At 37.1% G+C, this 25,522-nt stretch overlaps 1 protein-coding gene across 5 annotated transcripts in view; it reads right to left on the bottom strand.

Annotated features, from left to right (window-relative positions):
• The window catches only part of NR3C1 (nuclear receptor subfamily 3 group C member 1), a 153,018-nt gene that overhangs the window by 6,823 nt on the left and 120,673 nt on the right, over positions 1 to 25,522 (bottom strand). For all 5 annotated transcript variants that reach the window (XM_024107831.3, XM_005302851.5, XM_042850862.2 and 2 more), the window contains exons 5-7: positions 17,512 to 17,790; positions 14,128 to 14,272; positions 1,484 to 1,614 (exon numbers count right to left, since the gene is read on the bottom strand). In XM_024107831.3, coding sequence (XP_023963599.1) covers positions 1,484 to 1,614; positions 14,128 to 14,272; positions 17,512 to 17,790 — 555 coding nt within the window. The remainder of the gene's footprint in view (positions 1 to 1,483; positions 1,615 to 14,127; positions 14,273 to 17,511; positions 17,791 to 25,522) is intronic.

Below are 25,522 nucleotides of genomic sequence, written 5' to 3'. Positions count from 1 at the left end.
AGTGCCAGACAAAAGCCCATGAAGAAGTTAATAATTCTGTCTTCAGAGCAGGGTTTGAATAGTGTGGAGGAAATAAGGCATAGGGCCACACAAAGAACAAAGAGAACAACAAAACATTGAAATAGTAGCACGTTGAGTGAGTGCTGTACTATTCTGTGCACTGAATGAGGTAAGAGTCCTGAAGGAAAATGAAAGACTATCGTAATGCATAAGCACAAGGGAGCCATATTATGGTTGCACAGTGCACTTTAATACTGTCATCTCATAGCTTTTGAGTGCTTTGCAACCTTACGATTCTTTTAACAGTTTTTTGTGTTTTATTATACAGAGGAAACACGCAGTTATATGAATTACTATTTAAAACATATTATAGTAGCATCCATGAACCCCAATAACATATGAGCCCCATTCTATAAGGTGCTGCACAGCCACATATGAAGGCATCATCTCTGTCCCTTACACATGAGCATACAAATCTGCAGTCAAAGTTGTAAAGTTTATGAAATGTGGATAACTTACCATCAATGTCATATGTAAATAAAACAAAAAACATGAGCCCAAATTACCCTCTAGCACATATTCACCTTTAGCAAGTGAGATCTTTGTCTCAGTTTGAAAGAATGTTGCTTTTTGGGTTACTGCACATGGGATAAGAGATAGTACTGTTGCCTTCTCCCAATCTTGAATGATGATTCTGACTTGAAAAAGTTCTCAGAGGCCAAAAATTCTCAAGCAAAAGTTCTTTTGACAATGTTACCCTAAGACTCATTTTGAAAAGTGAAAAATCAATGAGACTTGTGTGCTTTTGAAAATTTACCGTTGACCTGGGGTTTGAAGCAGATTCTTTATTTTGCATAGAATAGCAGCATATGCATCACCTATAGGATAGTGTCTAGAGAATTAAGAAATGACTTGGTGTACATCCCCAAAGATTTGTGCTGTATATCCAAAACATTCAAGGAGTTTAAAGAGAGCTGTCAGATGGCTGTCTCATAACTTCAGTTTCAAAGGCCCCACAATACACGTAGAAGTGTGGATGCTTCTTTTCAAAAGAACCTTTGTCCCAGTTTTTGGGCTTGGAAGACAAAGGCTGCACTGGGGTCCTATGCCAGGACACTGAGGGAAACTACTCATGGAATAGCTTGGAATTTTGCACACTGAAGATTCTTGCTTTGTGATCTTGGAACAAACTTGCATGCTGGACGGACAACAGTTTGAACATATAGGCTACAATATCTTACCATTGAATAGGTTCAATTTAATAATATATCCAGTTACAATAATCAGAAGCAGTTTCCTTCAATAGCACCATGCAGTCATGTTGGAAGAGTAACATTTTTGCATAGTGCTCAGTAAGAAACTCAGACTTTGAGCTTTAACTCTGTGCCAGATACTTGCCATACCATCAACCTAATACACACGTACAATCTCATGATATTTGTAAGATTCATTCTTCACACAGATTTTGTAACTGGCCACTTACTTGTAGAGAGAAGCAGCAAGGTTTTCATGCAGAGATATTCTTCATATGACACTTGAAGCCGTGATAGCTCATTGGCAACCATAAGCATATGTTTGCATTGGTCATACATACAGGGCAAATTCATTCTCTGCCTGAAAAATAATCACAAAAATCAATTAAGTAAAATGTCTAGCTCTCCATATCTTCATCCTAGGTGTAAAAAAGAAAAAGAAAAAAAAAAGATTCCTATTGTATGCACTAAAGTTTCAACAGAAGAATCTTCACTTTCAACAACTGGTGAATTCGTTTAGGACTACTGTTCTGCTAACTGCATCTAGAGAATGGCCTGAAAGTGAAGGGGGAATAAAGTATTAAAATCCCACTTTGTATGCCAAAAGACAAACCCAGTTTCCCAACAGAAGCTTATTTAAGCCAGGCCATGCATTCGGTAACCTAGCAGTCCTACTGGTTGCCAAAAGACAACTTTTGAGATTTCACCACAGATTTTCAGATTCAGTAGCTTTGCGACAGGCTTCTCTTCCCAAGACTGGCAGTCCTACACATTTAACAGTGGTGATCCATTGGCTACAGTGAAATGAAATGACACACTAAGCTGGGATTTTCAAATGGGTTCAAGGGAGTGAGGTGTCCATATCCTAATGAATTTAATTTGGCATCTTGCTCCTTTAGGCTCCCAGGCCAAACTACCAATCTGTTCACCACTAATGACACCATTAAGGCTTTTTAGGACAACCTTCCCAGTTATAGTTTAGCCTTCAAAGCTACTTTATTACTAGTTTTGCATCCTGTGATGTTCTCAAAGAGGTGCCAAATCTAGCAGACAATTTTTAATACATACAGTTATAATCAGGTTTCTAAACATGGTTTAGAAAGTGAAGATGAAAAGCACCATGCTGGAATCAGTTTGGCTGACATACTATGTTTATGCATTTATCTTCTCACTCATTCTTTATGTCTAATGAAATCTGCATCAGGATGGGAAATCTCCTTCTTAACAATCCTGTTGTTTAGTTTCCCACCTGGCAATTACAATTCATTGCTGTGAATATGGATCTCACAGGATTACAACTTCATGAGGGTAACAAGAACAAGAAACAGGACCACATCAACTCTGAAAGTGGGCGGGAGGGAGAGGCATAGAGGCTGCATTCACGCAAATTGTTGGTGGGAAAAAAAAGGGTGGGAGAAGATAAACAGAAAAATGATAGTACACAATGTGAATTGTTTCAAATAGGGTGATTTTCTAATTTTTCATTGAGGTGTTAGCAGGTTTTTTTTTTAAAACATTAAATGTAGTCTTCCTTAACACAGATCTTACTCTATTACTTTTCAATTTATAATCCAAGAGCTTCAAATCCCAATATAATATAACCTTATTCCTGAGGGAATTCTGTGCCATGCGCAAAAGTAGAATTAATGTCCTCTCACAGATTCCCCTCCTGCACAATAACTGATTCTGACAGGGAGGCAAAAGAAAGCCACGAGAGGTGTCACACTGCAATTACCCTTTTTGCCCACTGAAAACCAAAAGAGAGGGCAGAGCCCAGAGCAGCCAGCCACAGAGAGGGCCAGGTGAGGAGGCATGGACCGACTGGGGTTCAGAAGAGCTAGGAGGGGGGACAGACTGGGGCAGGGGCACAGAAGCTAGTGGGGTGAGAAAATCGAGCCGGGGCTGAATGGGAGTAAGGGTGCAGGGCCATATAGGGACAGAGGTGCAGGGACCCATGGAGACATGGGCAGCTATGCCTGTCTGAGTGGGGGTGCAGGACCACATGGGGACAGGGGCATTTGGGCCTGGCTGAATGGGAGAGACTAAGGGTCAGCCAGGGTCTGCATGCAGGAGGCTCCTCATCTCCCTAACAATCCCCCACAAAAAACCTGTTCTATATTTCTCCCACCCATACCCAACAACTCTCCAGGTTCACTCACAGGCTCCTTCCCAGCAATTACTTTCCTCTCCCTCTGTTACCCCTGTCTCCCCCAAGCTTTTGCACTGCTTCTGAGGATGCAGGAAATAAGTTTCTGCATTATAGTTTAAATGAATTATTACTTGAAGTTCTGTAGTAATATGCCTTTAGTAAGGAATCTATTTTTCAAAAAACATTTCCAGAATGTTTTTTGTTATCTGTATTGTAACAGAAATACTTGCTGACAGGTATTTTCGAGTGATTGTATTGTATTATTTTGACAAATAAAATATGCAGAATTTTGCAGACTTTAAAATATTGTATGCAGAATTTTTAATTTTTGGCGCAGAATTCCCCCAGAAGTAAAACTAGGACTTGTGTATGAAATTTTCCCAATTTTTTTCAAAGCTGGAATCATTTTTCAGGTCTCCTTCCACTACCCCATGCAAGAGAAATATGCATTATACACTCACAAAAATGTTCAGCCCAGGAATTATCATTAAAAAAAAAATGAATTGAAAACTAGAAGGCACATGCTTCTTCCACAAGGACACAATAAAAAAATACAGAAAGAATATGAACTGAGATGGGCAGTTTAAGAAATCGGTGACTGCACAGCAAGAAACATGGACCATTTAAAGACTATTATAAACAAATCTGAATAAAATTCTGGAAAACCCTATTTACAAATGCATGTTGCAGTACCATTTTTTGAACTATATTAAGACTACTATTTGTGTCATTTTCCTGCATCTATCCCTAGAAACTAAAGCCTAATGCCAGAGTTTAACCATCAAACAGCAGCTGAAAGAATACACAGTAATCTTACAAGGTATCGGGTCATATAGGGCTGGGAATAAACATTAAGAGACCTACCTTTTCTCTGGGATCTTGACATAAATCTAAACTAAGTCTGCTAATTTTCTGCTGTTTCCTTTGGGTATCAAACATTTTAAACTGAGTAATTGTAACACATTTTGTGACAAGGCTCAGCAATTTTCCTCTTATAAAATATTTCCATTTCTGGGCAGAAGGTTAAAATAAATATTATGAAACAGGCCAGTCTGTTATTTATTTGTATCTATTATAGATACACCCATCAGTAAATATCTGGGTGCCTGTACAAAGCCAAACACAAATGTTAATATTACCAAAGCTACATAAAATGCACTCTCTACAAAAAGAACAGAGTATAAACACACCCTACCTTCCTTCAGACAAGGCTAAGTAAACAGATGAGCTTTGCACTGTGTCCTGAAGGGCAACAGACAGGCTGTGTCAGAACAAGGGGAAAGCTAATTCAGTGGATGGTTCTCAATGCTAGGAAACAGTCTGGGAGCAGATCCCAGACATTCCACTCTGAGATCCCCTGGCAGGAGAGCATCAGATGATCTCAGCTGCCACAGTGATGCACAGGGAGGAAGGAAAGGGACAAAAGGATTATGTACAAATGATGGAGCAGGGAACCAACCAAGAGGCAGGGCTCATGGGTTCTTTTCCACTACTATCCCTTATGTATGGCCACACAGCAAGAAAGTAATTTAACGGCTTTGTGAATTGGTTTATCCACATATAAAATGGGTATAATACTTAATGATGGTACCTAACGTGGCCTAGTCTTTGGACAGTGCATGAAAAGCAACACATACTCAAAGTGCGAAGGATTTATTATTACGTAGGACACACAGTAAATGCAGCGGTCTGAGTGGACATATACCGACATACCCTTAGTTTCAGAATAGCAATACGGTAATACAGATAGTGCTTATCCAGGTGACTGGTAACTACAGAGTAGTTGCATTGCAATTATAGTGTAATTAAACAGTGGTTTTCCTTTCCGGTATGTAATTACTGCCTGTTCTTATAAGTGGAGCATTAACTAGATGACTGCATTACTTATTATTCCTCTAGTGGGGTTCTTGTTTTGATAGTGATTTTAAAACTGATATGAGTTAGGTCACTTTATTGTTTCTTATGAATCAATTAGGTCTCATTCTCTTGATCAGCTACACTACAAGGAAACAAACTGGAGAGTTATTTAACAATCAACTACCTCAGTGTTTAGTCATCTGCCAATCTCATGCCATTGGTATAGTAAAGAGGTACACTGTGTGTTTCAAACATAAAATAATGGGCTAGTCTCCAAAAGCAAGAACTGGATACTAATGCTTACAGGTCCAGAACTGTTGAGTTAGTGCTAATATCAGACATACAGTGCCACTAGGAAATCCCAGCTCTCACTGCGTAAACTCTTATTCAAAGTGCGCTATCCTATATGCCTACTGTATTTTACAATGCCAGTAAAAAAATAACAAACCAGCCATACTGAATCTGGATGCCATATCTCCCATGTACAGAAAAAGTACATATGCTTTTATTAGACAGATTATGTCGTTACTTAGATTATAATGTTCTGTTTTAAAGACTGCCTTCTTTGAACTGATCTTAATAAAAATATATAGGATTTTGGAGTAAACTTTACACAGAATATACAACGGTAGTTAAAAATCTATGTAATTTACAGTTAAAGGGCACATGAGGTTTGCGTGGGACACAAGAGGGAGTTAAAGGCATGTGATTTTCAACATTCAATATGAGTCACTGAGCTCTATTAAATCTATGAAAGAATAAAATCAGTAAACAAGGTGCTGACACTGAACAACAGGCTATACTGATTCAACAGTCTGACGTACTAACAAATATTTTTTAAAGAAATTGTTCTGGGAATAAGAAAACTTGCTTTTAAAAACATTTTTCAAAAAGCCAAAATACTTAGTTTTATTTTCTTTCCACTTAAATAATACTTTATAGGGTATATAACACTGTGGAGAAAATGAAACAGAGGAGCAGACCTCAAAGTTAAGAACAGAATGCTGCTGAAGTGGTGAGTAGGCAAATGAGAATAGGAGGTTCAAAAAGTGATTTATAGAAACCTTTTTATAAGGCCATGCAGTCATTACATGCCCTATACTGCTTCATGGCCACAAATGCATGTGATTTGCTGTTGCATAATATGATTCACGTACAATTGGGAGGTCTTGTGTTGAAGACAATAGTTGAAATATGCTGATGTAGGCTCTGATATAAAGTGCATATTGCATGGCAATTTTTGGCAGTAATGATACAGCACTATAAAATTTCACACTTTTACAGTCCCAAAATACTAAAACATGTCCTGGAGCTTAGGACATGGTGGGCTGCCAAGCTCCACCCCAGCTTTTAAAATGGGTCATATAAGCACATGCCATGATGGTACATTTGTAAGCCAATACACACACTTCGGATGTGTTCTATTTTACATTTCAAGATGTAATGTGATGCATTTGTTAAGCATCAAAATATTAATCCACCACAGAATATAGTTCCCACATGGGAAAAAATTTTAATATTTGATTTTGTACACTCTTCCCAGTGCTTTTTTGGGGAAGGAGGGGTATTATAGAAATTTTGATTTCAACAGGAGCTAGGAATCTAGATGCTTTTGAAAATCCCAGTAGGTGGCTAGATACTTTTAAAAATCTGCCTCTTAATCTCTCTGTGCCTCAGTACCCATCTGTAATATGTAAATAATACTCACAGGGTGTTGTGTAAATAAATACACTAAAGAAGCTCAGATATTATTGAGCTGGGGGGCAACGTATGAGTAGCTGATATATAAAGAACCGTTTTCAAAACATTCTGCATGGTTTACATATATTTAAATCCCTTATTTTTGGAATAGCATTAGCAGATAGTTTCTCTCCTTCAGGCACCATGCTATTGATGAGCCTTTAAAACACAGAAATGGATTAGATAATAAGCACAAAATATATAAAAATATAAAATGTAACAGTCTGCATGTGTATAGCTAAAAGGCAGCTAAACAAATCCTGTTGTGTTTTTTTTCTTTATATTAGGTATTATTTCGCAATTTTTGATATGCCCAAAAATCACACACTTGATAATATGCTAGGAGTAATATCAAATACTGATAAATTCTCTGAAGCCAGTTCAGCTTAGTAACTTTTCCTGTGCTTTACTGCTGCAGCAAATTTTGGTATTGACTTTATACAGGAAGTAGTTTAAGATCAGCTCTATCATGTTGCTGTAAGAAAGATGTGATTTGATGATGTCCTAATCAATAACTTCAAATTATTTAAATAGTGTGATTGTTAACAGCTTGCACTGCCAATAAACATACTACTTTTAAATGTTGTCTGAGTGCAAACTGAGCTCCAGGGAGAAAGTATGTTAATACGGATTTCAGATTTCTCAGCTTAACTGCAGTAAAATAAATTTAAAAATTACTCTCATACCAGATATTTCTAGCTGAAAACTGCAACTGTGCAGATACCTTTAAAACATTATGTAGTATTTTTACACTGCATAAAGACAGTCCCTCTGCCCTGGGGAACATACATTTAAATAGGATCCCTCCTCTACGCAGTCTCTGATTAAAAGTGTTGCAACAACTATAAAATTCAAGAAATATGTACATGGATGATGTAGTGTTTAGAGGTTGGAAATGTGAATCAAAAGCCAACAAAAATTCCTTGCTCAGCAACAGACTTCCTTTTTGACTTGGGTCACATCACTTATCCTTATTTTCTTGGTGGGGAACTAGGGAACTCAGAGGCTACCTCTTTCCTGCAGCAGATGGGTACTATGAGGCTAAATCTGTCGTTTCTAAGGTAACTAGAAATATTTGGGCGAAGAGCACTATTCATTAAAAACACTTTTCATTACTTGCATAAGTGCTTCAAGATCATAATTTCACACCATATTCTATAAAAACTGTTGTTTGTTGTTGTAATGAGTCTTAAAATCTATCACAAGAACTTTTTTGACACAGTTTTATATGATTGAACAGATATAATCCATCCCATGTGGGTGAGTCCAAACAGCCCCACAAGATCTTGCCAAATCTTCAGTTATGCAATACTCAGCTAAAAGAAAAGGACTATCTACTGAAATTAATTTCATCTAGTATGATCTGGATCAAGGAAAGGGGCAGACAATTCTATTTCAAGTAGGGAAAGTAACTAGTGAATCAAAATTTGTCCGTGTCTGAAATTAAACATATATGAGGCCAAAGACAGATGATTATTTTTATTGTTGCCAATGGGAAATGTTGTGCAATATAAAAGGATGGGAGTATGGAAATGCTGTGGGCTATTTGCATGCCTCAAGATGGAAAGCTCAAGCAGCTCCTATTTCCTAATCTTTTTCTTTTCTTGTTAGAATTCTGCAACATTGCATGGGAAGTCAGAGTTCTGGTGCAGAATTCCAATGCCTGTGTTGCTGCATTGAAATAGTCTACTCCTAATCCATTTTGCTTAGCTAGGAGATAGTCAGATCAAACACTAGATACACGATCCTGTTACCACAGCTAATAATGATTAAGTGCCTGATTCACTGGGTACTGAACACCTCCTCACAGGTGCTGAGTGCCTTCAACTCTCAGAATCACACCCTAAAATAGCAGTATTCTCAAAGAACAATTAATACATTTCTCCCACTATACAGTATACTAAAAATTGCTAAGCCAATGCTACATTATGGAGAGTTTTGATAATACTAAACAGTACTTTTCATTTTCAAAGGATTAAATATTAGGTAATTAATTTAAAATGTCTGGAAATGTTAAGACCTGGTTCTCCCAACAAATGAAGCTTATCAATCTGCCTTGGATTGTGATTCTATTCTATTACACAGGTTAAGCATGGTTGAGTCTGGTTCATACTTGGATAAGAGACCTTCAAAACACCCCTAACTTCAACAGAAAGTGATTCAATAGACAGTAGTCTTCCCTTTGAGTTAGTACTGAAAACAAAGCCCCAGCATGGTATTAAGGGATACTATGCTTCAGTTGGTGTCATCTTTTGGGTCACATGTAAAGAAGAGGCTGTGGCCATTTGTGTTTTTTAAAAATCCCAAGGAATTTTTTGCAGGTATACGGATATTACCTCGATGTGCTAGCCAAAATCTCTAGCTTTGGTAATTATATTCAGTCTACAATGTCCGAAGTTATCCTTGTAGTCTTAGTTGAATATGATATTCTTCATTTACTGTCTTATAGCAGTTGTGTATTGTTTTTGTGCACTATTCGATAGTTGCCATGCTTCACTCAGAAATGCCTACAATTTACTGACAAATACCATGTGAGAAATTTCAGGCAGGAAGGTAATTTTGGCGAATATGTAACACACTGAAAATAAGAAGTTAGAATGAAAGTGTCAATCTGTACAATGCCACTAGTCCCACGCTAATTTCATCTTTCAGTGCTTTACTCAAAATTAATGAAGTTGTATATTCAAACAATATTTCAAGATTGTAACTAAATTATGGAAATAAATTAGTTATGTCAGAGAATTAACCATAGTTAATAGTTTATCACTCAGATTGTACGCTCCTTGGAGTCACACGGTCTTGTCTGTAAAGCTTTATGCATATTTACAGCACTATATTAAATAACAGCAGCTTTCAGAGGTAAAGCATTTTGTGCACATTAGATGGTGTTAATCCCATTAACAATAGTATCAGAATAATCAACCACATGAAGGTTGCAGCTATTCAACAAAGACATTCAAAATATTTTAATATATAAACAAAGTGAGAAGGGCAAAAATCCAAGGCTTTTACAACATAATTACTAAAAGGAATGATAAAAGTTTACAAAGGGCAAGACAAATATTTACATCAAAAATGAAATGGAATGCGCACATGAAAAGATATTTGAAACACAAATGGCCAATCATATAGAAAATAAAAGGATTACTGGCTCCTGTCAGCAAACTAAAACAGGACTGGAGAGAAATTCTTTAACAATGTCATATTTTCTGCTTCTACAGTGCCTTCTATCCAAGGATCTCAAAGTACTTTAACTGCACTAAACAAGTCTCAAAACACACCAGTGAGGTGGATATTATACCCATTTTAAATATGGGGAAATTGAGGCATGGTTTAAGAAGCCACTTCTGCTCACAGGGAAATCAAAAGTCACATGGACTTCAATGGTGCAGGATCTGGCGCTAAGTGTTTTGTCCAGGGCTACATAGCAAATGTGTGGCACAATCTGGATGAGGATCCAGATTTTCTGACTCCCAGTACACGGTGCCTTTAACCGTGTAAAGCAGCGCAACTGCTTATGAAATGAGCACAAAGTCCAATTGTAAAGCCAGGATTAGAAATCAAAACTTAGAAATTAGAGTAAATACAAATGAGCAAAACCACACTGACTTTCATAGCTTCACTGGCACTTTCAGCCCTTTACAAAATATTGCCATTAAAATAGTGATAATGATAAAAAAGTTTAGTGGCTCTATATTTTGAGCACCCTCAATGTATCAGTATTTCATAGTTTGTATGCCACAGAGGGGATGATGTTTGAGTTCATGAATAAAAGAGAAGCCAATTTCACATTTTTCATAGTAAACCCTCACATTTACTTTAAGTCTGCGGATGGTTAAATTGAATCTTGGACTGTTCTGGCCAGCAACCTCAAAGAGTTATATTTACAGACTGCTTCAAACAATCGAGTCAAGAGACTTTTAATTAAAATGTCACAAAATATATTGTAACAAGAGTAAAAACCCACAAGACGACAAAACCAGTAAAGAAGCACAAAACCAATAAAGAAGTTGAAATGACTAATAAAAGTAAAGCTATAGTGCAGATTTAAGTTATTTTCTTGTCCTGAAAGACAAATATTTATATGCTCAAAAGCAACCAACAAGCAGTCATACTGTAATCTATAAAAAGTAACAGTGCACACTGGAAAAAGCAAGCTAGCAAATAAATTAGTGCCCTGATAGTTCATCCTCAGAGTCATTAGTTTAAACAGCTAAGATCAGATGTTTTTATTATACGATTGGCTCATCTTGACTTCACATTCATCCTGGGCATTATTTTAGCATAGTGATGTCACCTCTGAAATCCATGTGCATAAGGGCCTAATTTTCAAAAGTAATGAGCACCTGCAGCTCTTTTTGCTTTGAACTGAAGTTGGGGGTGCTAGCTACTTCAGGAAATCAGGTTCTAAAGCTTATAGTTTTCTTATTTGGGAATTCAACAGAGAAAGTGACTTAATCAAATTAGGTGCTAATATGCTGCATTAGGAGTTCTGTAATTTGTTTTCTCCCTGGCTAGTGGACAAAATACGTATCCTGCCTCCAGTTAATTTAGGACAGGTTTAGACAACATGATGGTAAGAATGCCTGAGACCTATACTAGTATCACCGGAGCTGCCACAATGGAAGATTACCTGCAAGAACTACTGTAGACTATTTTGACAATTTCTACTCCGTAGAAGAAATAGGTTTTAAAGGTGAGCTAAAGGGGATGGTCCCACTGAGATCCATTTAAAGGAGAAAGACGGCGCCTATCAGCCTTGCAAGCAAGTTACCAATTGTCCTGTAACTTCTGAATATTTTGGCATTGTTTAGAAGAAACCAAATGGTGTTAGAAATACCACATATACATTAGTCATAAATTGGTTTTAATCAACTAAAATGAATGGGCAGCAGCACAGTTTCTTAAATCAGCCTCCCTGTTTCTGCTTTAGCTTTTCTATCAAACACAAGCAACCTCCTCCTCCTCAGCCTCAAGTTCTCTAATCCAACAAGACTCAAACCCATATGAAAGGGTTAAAATTTTTTTAAAAAGTAAGTATTTAAAATCTTACCTTCAGAAGAGTCCAACAATTCAGTAGAGAGCACCTACCCCCAAAATGTTTTATTTAAAACTAAATACAATAATACAGTTTGACTTGGATGCACAAAGTTTCCTATAGAAAAAAGGCTGTTATGTTACTTACCTAAAAAGAGAGGATGGGAGAATTAGTGTTTGAAGGCACACAGTGCTAATCAAACACTATTTATCATAGTTACTATTCATCTGTAAGATATTTACATGGCATTCCCTCACCATAATATCTAAGAAATGGTCCTATCACCCCTTACCCAGGGGAAGATTAAGCTCATGTGGCAGAGGCAAGCAAGAACTTAATTAAATTCTTTAGTGGCAGAAACTTTTAACACTCTCAACTTATTAGGATAAAGGGGTTCACTAATGTAAAAGAGCAGAACGGATGTGTGTCAGACCACTCTCATGCCTTCCTAATAGTTTCTGGCCCAGCCTTCAAACCGTATATTTTGGAAATTGTTTTGGTTTTGTGATTTATATCTCTTTATACTTCTCTCTAGAACCATTAAGATGAAAATATTAATATACATATGTATTTAAAATACATCAATATTATGTTAGATAAACTGATTTACTTGATTGACCAAATAGCCTACCTTGAAGCCATGCTAATTTGTTGAGAAACTAATGTGTTTTAGACCTTTTTTCCCCACTGACCTACCCAACTAGTTTTTTCCCCTGCCATGATTATGGACTTTCAGTGAATGGCTTGATTTTTTACCCTCTTTTAAAAAAATTAAAACCAATGTGCCACACTTTACAAGACAGCTCATCTGTATTCAAACTAAACACTGAAAAAGCAAAAAACAAATATTTTTAGACACACCAAGAAGCTGAATTTTATTTGAGTTTGAGTGGTGCTACAGTGAACTAGAAAACTTGTAGGAACTGTTACAAAGATAAAGTCTTTTGAAAACATGTACCCACAGACATATACATTTGTTTTGAAATAAAGCTAGTATGTACACCCAAATCTGATTTTAAAACCACACCAATTGTTGTTCTGCATTTTATCACCAAAATATCAAAAACTAAAAAAGTTAGAATTAAGTTAGAGGTAAAGCCTTATGTTATCTTTATATTATATACGGTATGGGCCCGACTCTCTTCTAGACCAATGTTATATGCTAGTGTAACTCCACTGTCTTAACTGGATTTGCTCACAATTTACACAAAAGCAATCAGAAGAGAATAAGGCCCCATAAGTGCAAGAGAAAAAAAGTCCAAATGCTCTAGCAAACTACTCCAAAAATGCACAATAAGAACAATCAATGTTTCCTGAAGATGGGTAAAACTGATTAGAAAAGAGCATTATCCTGGGCACAGGATTTGTCTATAAACTGACTTTCTGCAATCTGCAGTTTTACAGTAGATTGCTATTAGGGAGTTCGAAACAGAACAGCTGTGGAATTACAAACAGCAATCCATGGGCCTACTTGTACAATAAGGGTGACACAGAAGCATGATTAGCTACACAAATTCTTTAAATTGTGTTTTGTAAAATTCTCTTTTTTTTAATGGGCTCAAATTGAGCAAACATTTAAACTATATACCAGCAACTAGATCAAGAGTACTATAAATGCCACCAACTGATTTAACTGATCAGGTCAGTGACAACGATAGTATTATTGTTTAGCAGTTTACACCATTTGCCAGTCTTCTTTTTTCGACAAAGAACTTTAAGAGAAATACCCTGTTAGCATCATTTTTTCCTGAACCTTTAGAACTAATTATTGTAATGAATAATGCAGGTGCATCAACAAAATAGAATCCATCCATCCACCCACCCACTCTCACCCACACAGAAACAAACTTTCAGCTAGTTCTAAAAGGCCATTACTTCAGTTGACTTATTTAAAAGCATACATATCATGTGCTAAAAGGAAACTGATTTACAGGCAAAATGTCAGTACAGTGATTCTTTGCACAACTTTGTTACCTAGTGACATACATTAGTAGGATTTACTCTATAAAAATACTCTTATGGCAGAAAAATGTTTCAGGGAGTTTAATACAGCTCTGGCATATGGGGAAAATGACTCATACACTACTTACTCATTAATAATCAGATCTGGTGCAAAACACAGCAGGTTTCCATTTGACTGTTTATATGATCTCCATCCTAGAGCAAAAGCCATCAGGAACATCCATGAGTACTGCAGAAGGGTCATTTGGTCATCCAAATGTAAGTTTCGGAAACCTGAAAAAAACAAAATATAACAGTATAGGCAGTGAACAAGTCATGCTTAGGAAATGCTCCTTTTCAAATCTATCAAACAAACAATCAGTACAAATAAAGTGTATTTATTCATTACACAGCGGTATTTTAAAATGTATTTCATATTATTTTCTTTAGTTGTGGTGGTCCATGTAGACTCGAAGACATCAAAAATGTGTGTCGAACTGCAATGAACAGATATAATCAAGTACTTATGTATTTTATGTTGTTAGATGCTAAATAATCTGATCTAACTAAAAGTGCATCTGTATGCTGAGAAAGAACAAATTGCATTTGTGGTGGTAGGGAAGATGAAGACGGGAGATTAGAAAAACTAACACAGTGTCTCTTACCTGCAAATTCTTGCTGTTGATCTAAGTAATATACAAAACTTCAGCATAATTTTAAAGTTACCAAGATTACATTCAGCTGCTTAGCATATGACTGTAATGAATCCTTCATTATCTTAAATTTTTTTTTGCCTATGAAGATGAAACCGTACCCACCCATAGGACCCAACTTAATGTGGTTATAGTCACAATCTCTGCCAGTCTTCAGACTTTGAAAGTCTTTAATATAACTAAATTCTTGAGCTGGTTTGAATTTGTGGCCTTACACAGTTTTAATTACACAGAATACAGAAATGTACTGAAAAGGATAAGTAGAGGAAAAGATAACATTTATATCTTACTTTTAAAAAATATTATATATTATTCGTGAGTACATATACACCCCTAACCCCCAGGTGATTGTTTCCTCCTGGAAGAGTGTGTGTCACTTGGAGATCTCTTGAAAAGTACTACAGAAATCAGAAGGGAGTGTAATATTCAAAATTCAGAAAATGTTTTTTTCCATGTAACTGGAAATGAAGATGAATGAAAAATATCCTACAACTGATGACTAATTAAGTTAATTTATTTCCTCATAAGCAGACAACACTGGTTCAACTGTCTTGTGTAAATATTACAGTAACTTTCGACTGAAGTCCGCTGGCTTTATTTTAAACTGTCTCTTATTCAACAGTAATTTTACACAGTAGTCACAAATCATAGAATATGTACCACATTACTCATCGTCACTAACTGCCTGTAACATTATAGCAATATACAGAATGAACATGGCCAACAAAAATAATGAAGAAATGTATTATATCTTAAAATTGCTCTCCTGAGCAGATTTAAAATGTAGGCAGCTTTTAATCTACAGTGGTAACTCATGTCAAGCCCTGGCGGCTTTTAACAAGATTTTCTGCCACACTGAGTCCTTATCAAATTTAGATTCAAGTTGACTTTATTTAACGTCATCAGATACTTGACATCCCAAAAAGGTCACTTCAGTTCTATTTCCCTACAATGTTTAAAATGATAATATCTGGTGAATTAATATGCCCAAATTATATAGCCTCTCAATCTGGTCTCCTTCAAAATAAAGGCAGGCAGCTTTGAAGGTTGGAAAACCCCCCTCCATATTGCTATTTTAAAGACATTAGTAATACTGTTTAGAACTCATTTAAAAACTATTGGGTCAAACCCCGAGGTCCTTGCTCGGGCAAAATTCCTCTGAGGTAAAAACGTCGCGATACAGCTCATCTTATTTTCTATACATTTGTTTCATCATTCTTTATTGTTAACTAACGATACCAAGGCTAACAAAATGATCTTTGTTCCTTATCAGTTCCATCTGCTTGCCTTGTTTATTTCCTACCTGAGGCAATAGTCCTCTGGACATCAAACATTTCCACTGCAACTAACTGATATCCCAAATGGAGGACTACTATGATTTCTGCAGGGGTGCAAGAAATCGGAGTAAGTAAACACAATAAAATGGAAGACTGTTGGGAAGAAAAGCTTTAGTGATAGATTGATCAAGAAAAGGAAGATAAAAAGGCCTATGATCAGAACAGTTACTAGTAGTAATAATATTATTATTATTATTATTATTAAATAATAGAGTGGCCTTTCAAGAAGTATCATCTTCTGTAAGATTAAGAGCTTGTCTACCTGGGGAAATTAACTAGAATAGTTCCTCATGTGGAGGCACACTAATTCAGAATAAAAAGTGTGCTTTCAAAGCTAAGTGTTTATCCTTGAATAAAGTCACTTTTATCCCAGAATAGATAGCATAACAAAACTGCTGGGTGGATGCTAACACCTTTACTTCAAATTATTTTCCCAGCGCAGACAAGCCATAGGGACATTTCAATCTCCCTATTCCAGCATAAATGTTTGAATCTAGTCTTTTCTTGCAACTCCAAATAGGTGAGACCATCGTGTAAAATGAAATGGCAAGTTACATTACATCTTTACTTATGTGTACATTGTACGTCACTCTTTAGATTTATTTATGGAAAAGGGTGGCTAATACCACTGCCTAGAGCCAAACACAGCAGAAGCAGGTGTGACAGTTTTCCTGTTTATAGCTCTCTCAGATGCTCAATGGCACCACATTTCAGTCTGTCCGAGGACCATGCAATAGGATGCTATGCACGATGTCAGAATTTGAAGACTCATTTTAGCTACCTGTTTCCTGACGTGAAAGAAAGCCAAAGCAAGCTGTAAATACAGCATCCTTACTGACTCTACAAATGGGAGGCATACTGGCAATTCTCCTTTAAAAGTCCCATGTAACACAACCAATTTTGTGGAAGCAGCTAGGGTGCCTGAAGGAAAATGGAATATCAGGCTTTGCTCCTGGCCTTGGATTAGAGATGGCAATGACTGTTCCCATTCAGGTAGGAAGGATGGGCAGAGTGGAGGAAGTGTGAGGACAAAGCGGCTATGGAGACAAAAAGATACAGGACAATTCAGTTAAGGAGAAGGGGACCAGATGGGTTGCTCCCTGAATCATGGGAACCCTCTTGCTAAAAATTAATAATGAAGCACTACATTCGAAACTGCTGTGGAAACAGACCCAGGAACACTTCTCCTTTTCTGTGTTAGAATTTTTTAAAAACTGTTCATGTGGTGTGTATGTTTTATCACACAGGGACTGAAGAGTCCAACCTAATTTAACCTCAAATTGTAATCCAAAGAAATCAAAAAGAGATTTGGGGTCTGTTTTATCTCTGTATTGTTGATAGGTATTTGAAACATAATTTATCTAAGATATTAATCAATAAGAGTTAGTCCAGAAAGGTATTAAAGGAAATGGTCAAAGTAAAAGATAAAAGACTATAATTTGGAACAAAAACTGACATCTTTTACCAAACATCTCTGTATTACCTGGTATTGCCTTTGCCCATTTTACTGCAGCTACCACTTGCCGTCCTCCTAACATGTTGAGAGTTGACATTATACGCCATGTTGAGTCAGGCAGCGTACTGTCGTAGCCTGAATACAGAACCTCCGGCTCAATGACTTCCAGCAGGGAAACCAGGGTAGGGGTTAGCTGCGGCAGAGATGCAGGAACTATACTCTTGCTTACTGGACTTTCAGAAGCATCCCTCGCTCCTGTCACATTGGACTGCTGAATTCCTTTGATCTTCTTCTTTGTTTTTCGAGCTAGGGAAGATTTTAGAATTACATGTAAATTAAGTAAAATAAGGAATCTACACAGTACAAAAAATATAAGATAGGAAGTGCTGCTCACACAGGGAATACTCCTTTTTCTTTAGATTAGTCATTGGCAACTTAAAATATTTTTTCATAGGTTTTTGTAAAAATTTGCATCAGTGAAAGCTAAATCCCTGTTGTAAACGGATTTATCTCAGAGATGTGTAAGAAAGGAGAAGTCATATTAATGTATCAGAGATGCAGAAGAAGGCAGGCAGACTAATGTGGGGTCTGCAAACCGTATTGGGTGTGACTGCTGGATTTCAATGAGACTTCTCATCATACTGAGCTGCACTTAGTAATGTTTGCAGGATTGGGCACTTTATCATATGCTGAATATGTGAACTACAGAAAACACACAGAAGAAAGGAAAACTGTATTTTATAAATAGGATGCTACTGAATACTCAGAGCCAGGGAAAACATTTTTGGGGATGGCACTGGGCAAGAGGAGAATTTTCTCTGGCAATCTTCCTGCAAACAAATTATTGCTGCAGTAATTAAACAGTAAATAAAATCCATGTGATATAGCAGATAAAAACAGCATAAGCATCACATTGACAGAAATGTCAGCTGTAAAATAGAAAGATTATTTATTAGTGCATCACAAGTAACTGAGTCTCCTGCTTCCCTTTTGACTCCCCAGAATGCAGACTGCCAACCGTGGAGATTGTTTAGTAAATTTTTTGCAGTACAGGGAATGAAGTGACAGACCATTCTTTTCTGAAGTCTGCATCTTGGTCCATACAGGAGTCCCACAGATACACCAACAGCACATAATAATGCCACTTGTGTAACTTTTAAGAGGGGAAGGGACATAATTTCTGTCCGCTTATAATTTGACTCACCACCACTGCAGAGTAACATAAAATACAACACAGATCTAATATGAGACTGTTGTTTTCTCATTTAATTGTGTCCGTTCCATTGTCCAGATGATTATGAATTGTGGATTATGACAGAAATTGTCTCAATTACCATTTTGAAAGCGTACAACGATATAAAAAGATGCCACAAGTGCAAGTCTGATCTGCCATGAATGGCAAATGAACACAATACAGAGCCTGCCTAGTTATTCAAAAACCTCAGTTTTAAATTTAGTAACTTTTCAATTATTTTATTTCTACCCATGCTGTAAGTAACATAAGTTTGCCAAGGACAGACAAGTTACTTGCACTGAATATTGGAAGTAAATTGATATTACTTTTAAAAACATTGCTTTACCATACTAAATGTCTACAGAACGAAACTTAAGGATATGTGATACGAGTGGATAATTTTATTATGTCTTCATGCCAACTAGTGCCTTGATTATAACTAATGCATTATTAGAAAATGTATCAGATAACTCAGTAATTTTACAGTTTCAAATTTTTGGAGGTAATATATACTAAAAAGATATTAAATGAAAAAATAAGTTACGGCAACGGTATGGCAGGCTTTACAACAGAATAAAATTCAGAAAATGCAAAAGTTTAGATTTATAATATGATTGGTATATTGTGGGAATGGAAAAGACTTTTCATTTTGTAAATGAAAAATAGTTTCATACACTACACATGGTCCAGAATCCCCTTTGTTGTTTACAATCACATTTTCTTATTTTTTTAAAATGCTCTCTCATCTGCTCTTTAAAAGGCCCAAAACAAACATAACGGCTTGATCTTGCAAAAATAAAGGGCCAGAATTTTACTACACTAGTGTAGAGTTACTTACTTGAATAATCCCACTGAAGTCAGCAATACTATTCAGGGTGGCTAATTTATCAGTGTAAGTAAGGGGTTCAAAATCTCTCTCTTATGCAAGTGAGTGAGTGCAAGTGTTTGCAAATTAGGCATAAGTGACCATCTGGACAATAAAGTGAAATTGACAAAACACAAATTGTCAAAAGCCCAAAGTAAACAAGAGAAATATATAATTTCCTACAATTTTTCAGTTCTGATATTTCAGAGTGTTGCTTAGTATGTGAGGTAATATAATTTTCAAAGAGAAGCATGATTTTTAAGTTGACTGTGTCTATTTAAGTAACAGCTTAGAATTGGAGTTAATTCTGCAAGTTATGCAAATTTTTTTTTTTTACACCATGATTTTCTACTGTCCCAGATGCAGAGGCAATGCTTTACGGGAGGATTTATCTATGTACAAATGAACAAGATATTTACAATCTCTCTCATGCAAATTATTCCAGCTGCAACCTCTGTACCTGTCAGGCTAAACAAGTAAAATGTATAGTGAAGCAACAAAGGGGAGCAGTTAGGTCAGGGGTCGGCAACCTTTCAGAAGTGATGTGCCGAGTCTTCATTTATTCACTCTAATTTAAGCTTCTTAAACATTTTAATAACCTCATTTACTTTACATACAATAGTTTAGTTATATATTATAGACTTATAGAAAGAGACCTTCTAAAAACGTTAAAATGTATTACTGGCATGCAAAATCTTAATGTTTTTAGAAGGTCTCTTTCTATAAGTCTATAATATATAACTAAACTATTGTTGTATGTAAAGTAAATGAGGTTATTAAAATGTTTAAGAAGCTTAAATTAGAGTGAATAAATGAAGACTCGGCACACCACTTCTGAAAGGTTGCCAACCCCTGCACTAGTTCTTAGTCTCAGTCTCTTTGGCTACATCTACACTACAGGGGGGAGTCGATTTAAGATACGCAAATTCAGCTACGTGAATAGCGTAGCTGAATTCGACGTATCGCAGCCGACTTACCCCACTGTGAGGACGGCGGCAAAATCGACCTCTGCGGCTTCCTGTCGACGGCGCTTCCTGCCCAACGGGACGCGATAAATCGATCCCCGAGAGGTCGATTTCTACCCGCCGATTCAGGCGTGTAGTGTAGACCTAGCCTTTGTCCTAGCCTCCCCTCCTCCCAGCTCTCAGTCCCAGTTTCTCTCTTCCCTGCTCCCCCAGTCTCACCAGACTCCATGTCTCAATCTATTCCTTCCCCTCCCCCTCCCCCACAGTCTGGCTTTTATTTCTTCATTAACTGAATTAAAGAACTTCCTTCTCCATGATACCTGGGTGCCAGGAGGGAGTCAGTGAAAGCTCAGGAGAGAGAGAGGCTCCCTGTTCTCAGTTCCAGTGTCTGGCTCTACCCAGATCTAAACCAGCTGGGAGCAGCCATAAGAGGGAAAGTATGGATTTGCCCCTGTAACGCTGGTCTGGAGCATCCACACGCACAGTCCCATTACATGGAAGAGCTGTGGGAGGTGGTGGGGTGTGCATGAAGAATCTGGTAGCACTAAGAGAGGCTCAAGTATGCTCAGAGAAGACAGTCTTCTGAGATTTAACTGCTAAAATGGACAAGTCTGTATGACGCATGTGCAAACTGACTTTTTCAAAGGCCAAAAGGACAAAAGGCGCATCCCTGACACAAAGGCCACCACTTGCCAAGTTTCAAGCCCCTGTTCCAGACGGCATTACAGATGTTAAAAGAAAGGGACTTAAGAACTTTTTAATATGGGCAAAACAGCATATTTTTTCCTAGCCTCATTCTCAGAAATGACTAAAATATTTTGGCTTAAATTTTTTCACAAATATTCAGTCCAAGGCAGGCACCTGTCATGGAAAATTTCAGCCTAAATGGCTAAAGTTTGGCAAAGTAATAAGCAACTCAAAACAGGATATTTTATAGTGGAAAGTGTCAAGCAACCTGCCTATAACAACATGCAAAATATTACCCATGAAAAAGAGGAATGTTGAGGTAAATGCACATTTTTACAGTACACTGTTTTTAAACATGTATTTTCTGTAAGACATAGTATAGGGTTTCTCAAATGTTTACACAGACGTGTCTTCATATAGATATTGTCTGATGGACCAACTGCTCTCTTGTTCACAAATTGCATAACATCACTGAGACAACTACAGAGGTTCCCAAGTAGAGTCTCTCTTCAGTTTACAGCTATTAAAACTGATTTGTTTCCAAAGACTTTTACTGTCTCTGCTGTTTAAGAGGATTGTGTTTAAGAGGATTAGAGTGACTGACTCCAATATGACTGTTTGTAAATGTTGCCCCAATCAGTAGGGGGTTTCCCTTCACAGTCATATTAAAGATCTGGAATGAAAAAATATTTTCTCTAAATTTAAATGGCAATTGTAGGTGTTCAGCATCTCTCAAGATTAAACCTGCAGCTATAGCCTGAAACCTGATTTGATATATAGTGTTCCCATTTGGTTAGTAACATCAGAACTTTACTTTATGGCAGAATTTGGTAAACAGGAATAGTTATCACTGACTTATTTCCCACAAGCTACAGTTGCTTACACCGGCACAGATTAAGAAAGAAGAAACCAACTGGTGAGACGAAACAAGGGCGCCCAAGAGAAACCTTAAGAACCATTCTTAGCAGAGAAGGCAGAATAGAACAGATTATCTCAGTGCCACAGAGCAGATGGACGCGGCAGTTAATGACAAAGAGGGATTCAAGAATGTAGTTAGTGTCATGTGCCAACACTGGTGTGAGAAGAATGTAAATAATAATGTCATGCCTACAGGATAATTTATTAAACCCAGCAGAATTTATCATTTTTAAAAGCAATGCCCCCCAATATTTGAAATCTCCTGGATCATTTCAGTCTTCAAAATTTAGTTGTCTTGTCTGAGATGTTTATTTCCCTTCCTTTCACATACAATTTTCCCATAATTTTCCATTTATTTTGATGGACCAAAAGACTTACTTTCTAGTAAATTGTAAAAACACATTTTCTATAATGTTTATGGCTGGTTGCAACAAGAAAATTGAAGTCCAAAATTCCAGGTGGGGTACAAAAATGCACCCACAAAAATTTGCACGTGGCCTTTTAAACAAGCAAATACGGTCAAATTTGCACTCAATATAGGAGTCTTGCTGAAAAGTTGGCCCTTGAGGTTCAGTGCTTAAATTATCATAGTGGGGCGGAATTATATTAGAAAGAGAAAAAAATTAACCTGTAAGTGAAAGAAACTGCACCCTATTAAAGGATATATCAGCTATAAACTGACTATACTTGATCTTAGCTAAAAAGTTGAGATGATATTTAGATGTTTATTTTGATTAATTTTGCTGTGTTTTTAGAAATACAGTTTATTTTTCTCATCTGGAATGGTCTAAGCAGTCATCTTCTGAGGGAACAAAATGTTTGCTGTTCACTTTTAAGACAAATTACTAATTTATGTTTTTCAGAAGAAATGCTTAACAATAAGCATAGTGGTAGTCAGGGATAAACATCTTTACTGACAAAAATCCATACATCTTTACTAGTACAGCATAGCTAGTCAGCTAATTCACATTTGAAATCAATAGGTGCCTCTTATTTTAGCTCAATTTGCCACCAACACTCATTCTGGCATGGACAAAGCATGTAGGAAGGATTACAATGGTCAGAGAACATTTTTGTTCAGTAGGAAAAATAAACACAATGAAAATGAAAACTATGGAACTTCAGTGATGAGTCAAACAGCAAGATTTTCTATCTATTGCATCATATACTTCTAATATTTTCTCCTTCGGTTTTAAAGATCTGTTTGTATTCTAAAAAGCCTTTAGCTCTGTTCAGCCAATCAGGTTACTCAACTCCTTAAATATACTGAACCCTAGAATAAGAGTTTTTGAAAGGAAAATGAGACTAAGAATGGTCATTTTTCCATGATACTTTTTGGGGAAAATTATCAATTAAATTCAGCAAACTTCAGCAGCATCACTGATTTGTTTTTACTCAATCATCTTTGTACGTCCAGATTTTTTCTGCATTAAGATTTTGTTCACTCATTAGGATAGAAGTCAAGGATGTAGAAGTGTGCTTCAAAACGTGAAAGTGCATTTATACTCTGTTGGTGTCTGATGCACCATCAGATGGCAATGTGGCTTCCCAGGCTTGTTGTCTTTGAGTAATTCCCTAGTAAATGTGCTCAGTTTAAAGTAATGGCATCCCCCACTCCTAACTGCCAGCCCAGCAAATTTACCCTGAAATCTGGAGGTCAAACTCCTAAATATACATCAGTTGCTCCTGTCTTTGATGGGGTTGCACACGTGTAACTGAAGGTTTGATTTTGAGCATACGATCAGAATGCAGGGTAACAATTCTGTTGATGAATCGTGAGATAGCAGCACAGCTATGATAGAGGTTTTGTTCTAACACAAGTCAAATTTTTTTATTCTCAACACAAAGGTGAGCAGATAAGACTCTACGAAAGGACAGGAATCATCTCTCAAATAAGAAGATGCCATTTACACAGTCACTTTTAAGAGTGAGCCTCACTTCCCCAAGCATTCAAACAAGCAGTTTTCATCCTTGCACCTCAAGAAGATTACAAACTGCCAAGAGAAACCTACGAATGATACTGCTTTGTGTTTGGCTGCCATGCTCTTTCTGTACTGGAAATAAATGTATCATAGGCTTTGTGGGCTTATGCCAGAGTGCTAGTTTCCTAAAGGCACATCTCTCATTGTTTTCTTGTACTCCCCCTGTAAGTCTGTATGTATCTGATGTCTCATGTTAGACTGTAAGATCTTTGGGGCAGGGGCAGTCTTTGTTAGGGTGACCAGATGTCCTGATTTTATAGGGACAATCCGAATATTCAGGGCTTTGTCTTATATAAATGCCTATTACCCCACACCCCCGTCCCAATTTTTCACACTTGCTCTCTGGCTACCCTAGTCTTCGTGTTCTGTGTTTGTACACCGGGGTGCTGATCCATGACTGGGGCAGGCACCACAATAATACAAGTAATAAATAAATAAATAAATAAAATGTAACATTACAAAAAACTACATTAAAAAAACATTAGGTTTGCAAAAATCAAGAACTGAAAAATGAAGAAATCCCAGAATTAATGTTGCTGGTGCTCTTATTTCAGGTGCCTGGACCTGGCAAGGCCCGCAGCAGCCCAGAATTACAATTGCAGGAAAAGTCCTGCTCAACCCCAGGCTGAATCATACTTAGTGTGGATGAAATCTTCAGGGAATTTAGCTGCTAAAATCTAAGAAGTCTACTGAGCATGCACAAACTGCGATTTTTCAAAGGCCTATAACTTGGCCAAATTTTGGGTAGATCTTCTAGTCAAAGCACATCTATGACACAAAAGCTGTCACCATTTCTAACCATGTACCACCCTGCATCACAACTGCATGGTGACTAATAGTCATACTGTGATCAACCAATACACCAGGGTCTTTCTCCTTCTCTGTTGCTTCCAACTGATAGGCCCCCAGCTTATAGCAAAAATTCTTGTTAGTCCCTAAGAGCATGACCTTGCATTTTGCACTATTAAATTTTTTAATGTGAAAAGTTAACATCGCCTCATTGACCAAAGTATCTTAAAACGGAAGCTTAAACAAGCAGTTCCAACAACTCCTTTATTGTACTTTCCATATTAGCCCCGGAACAAGTGAAAAATTCACTATCACATTCCAGGTGTAATCCAAATTAGTGAGGGGTTCGTCATCACCTGCCCTGTGATCTTGGGCCTCTCATAAACAGCCAAACAGCATGCAGGTCACATCCAGAGTGTCTGTGTATAGATGCAACCTGCCAGCAACACTCCAGTCACCCTCTGGCTTCCACCAACCTTGGTTATCCCCAACACACTCCCAGTGTTGGATTTCCCCCAAAATGTATTTCTGCACTCTTCAGCCCTCTCCTGGACAGTTCAGATATTAGAGGTCCATTGCCCCGTAAGGGGTCAATATA

This window comes from Chrysemys picta, chromosome 8 (genome assembly GCF_011386835.1).
Source record: "Chrysemys picta bellii isolate R12L10 chromosome 8, ASM1138683v2, whole genome shotgun sequence".
NCBI lineage: Eukaryota > Metazoa > Chordata > Testudines > Emydidae > Chrysemys > Chrysemys picta.
The sequence above is the reverse complement of the archived record's forward strand: the minus strand, read 5'-3'. Positions and strand labels throughout refer to the sequence as shown.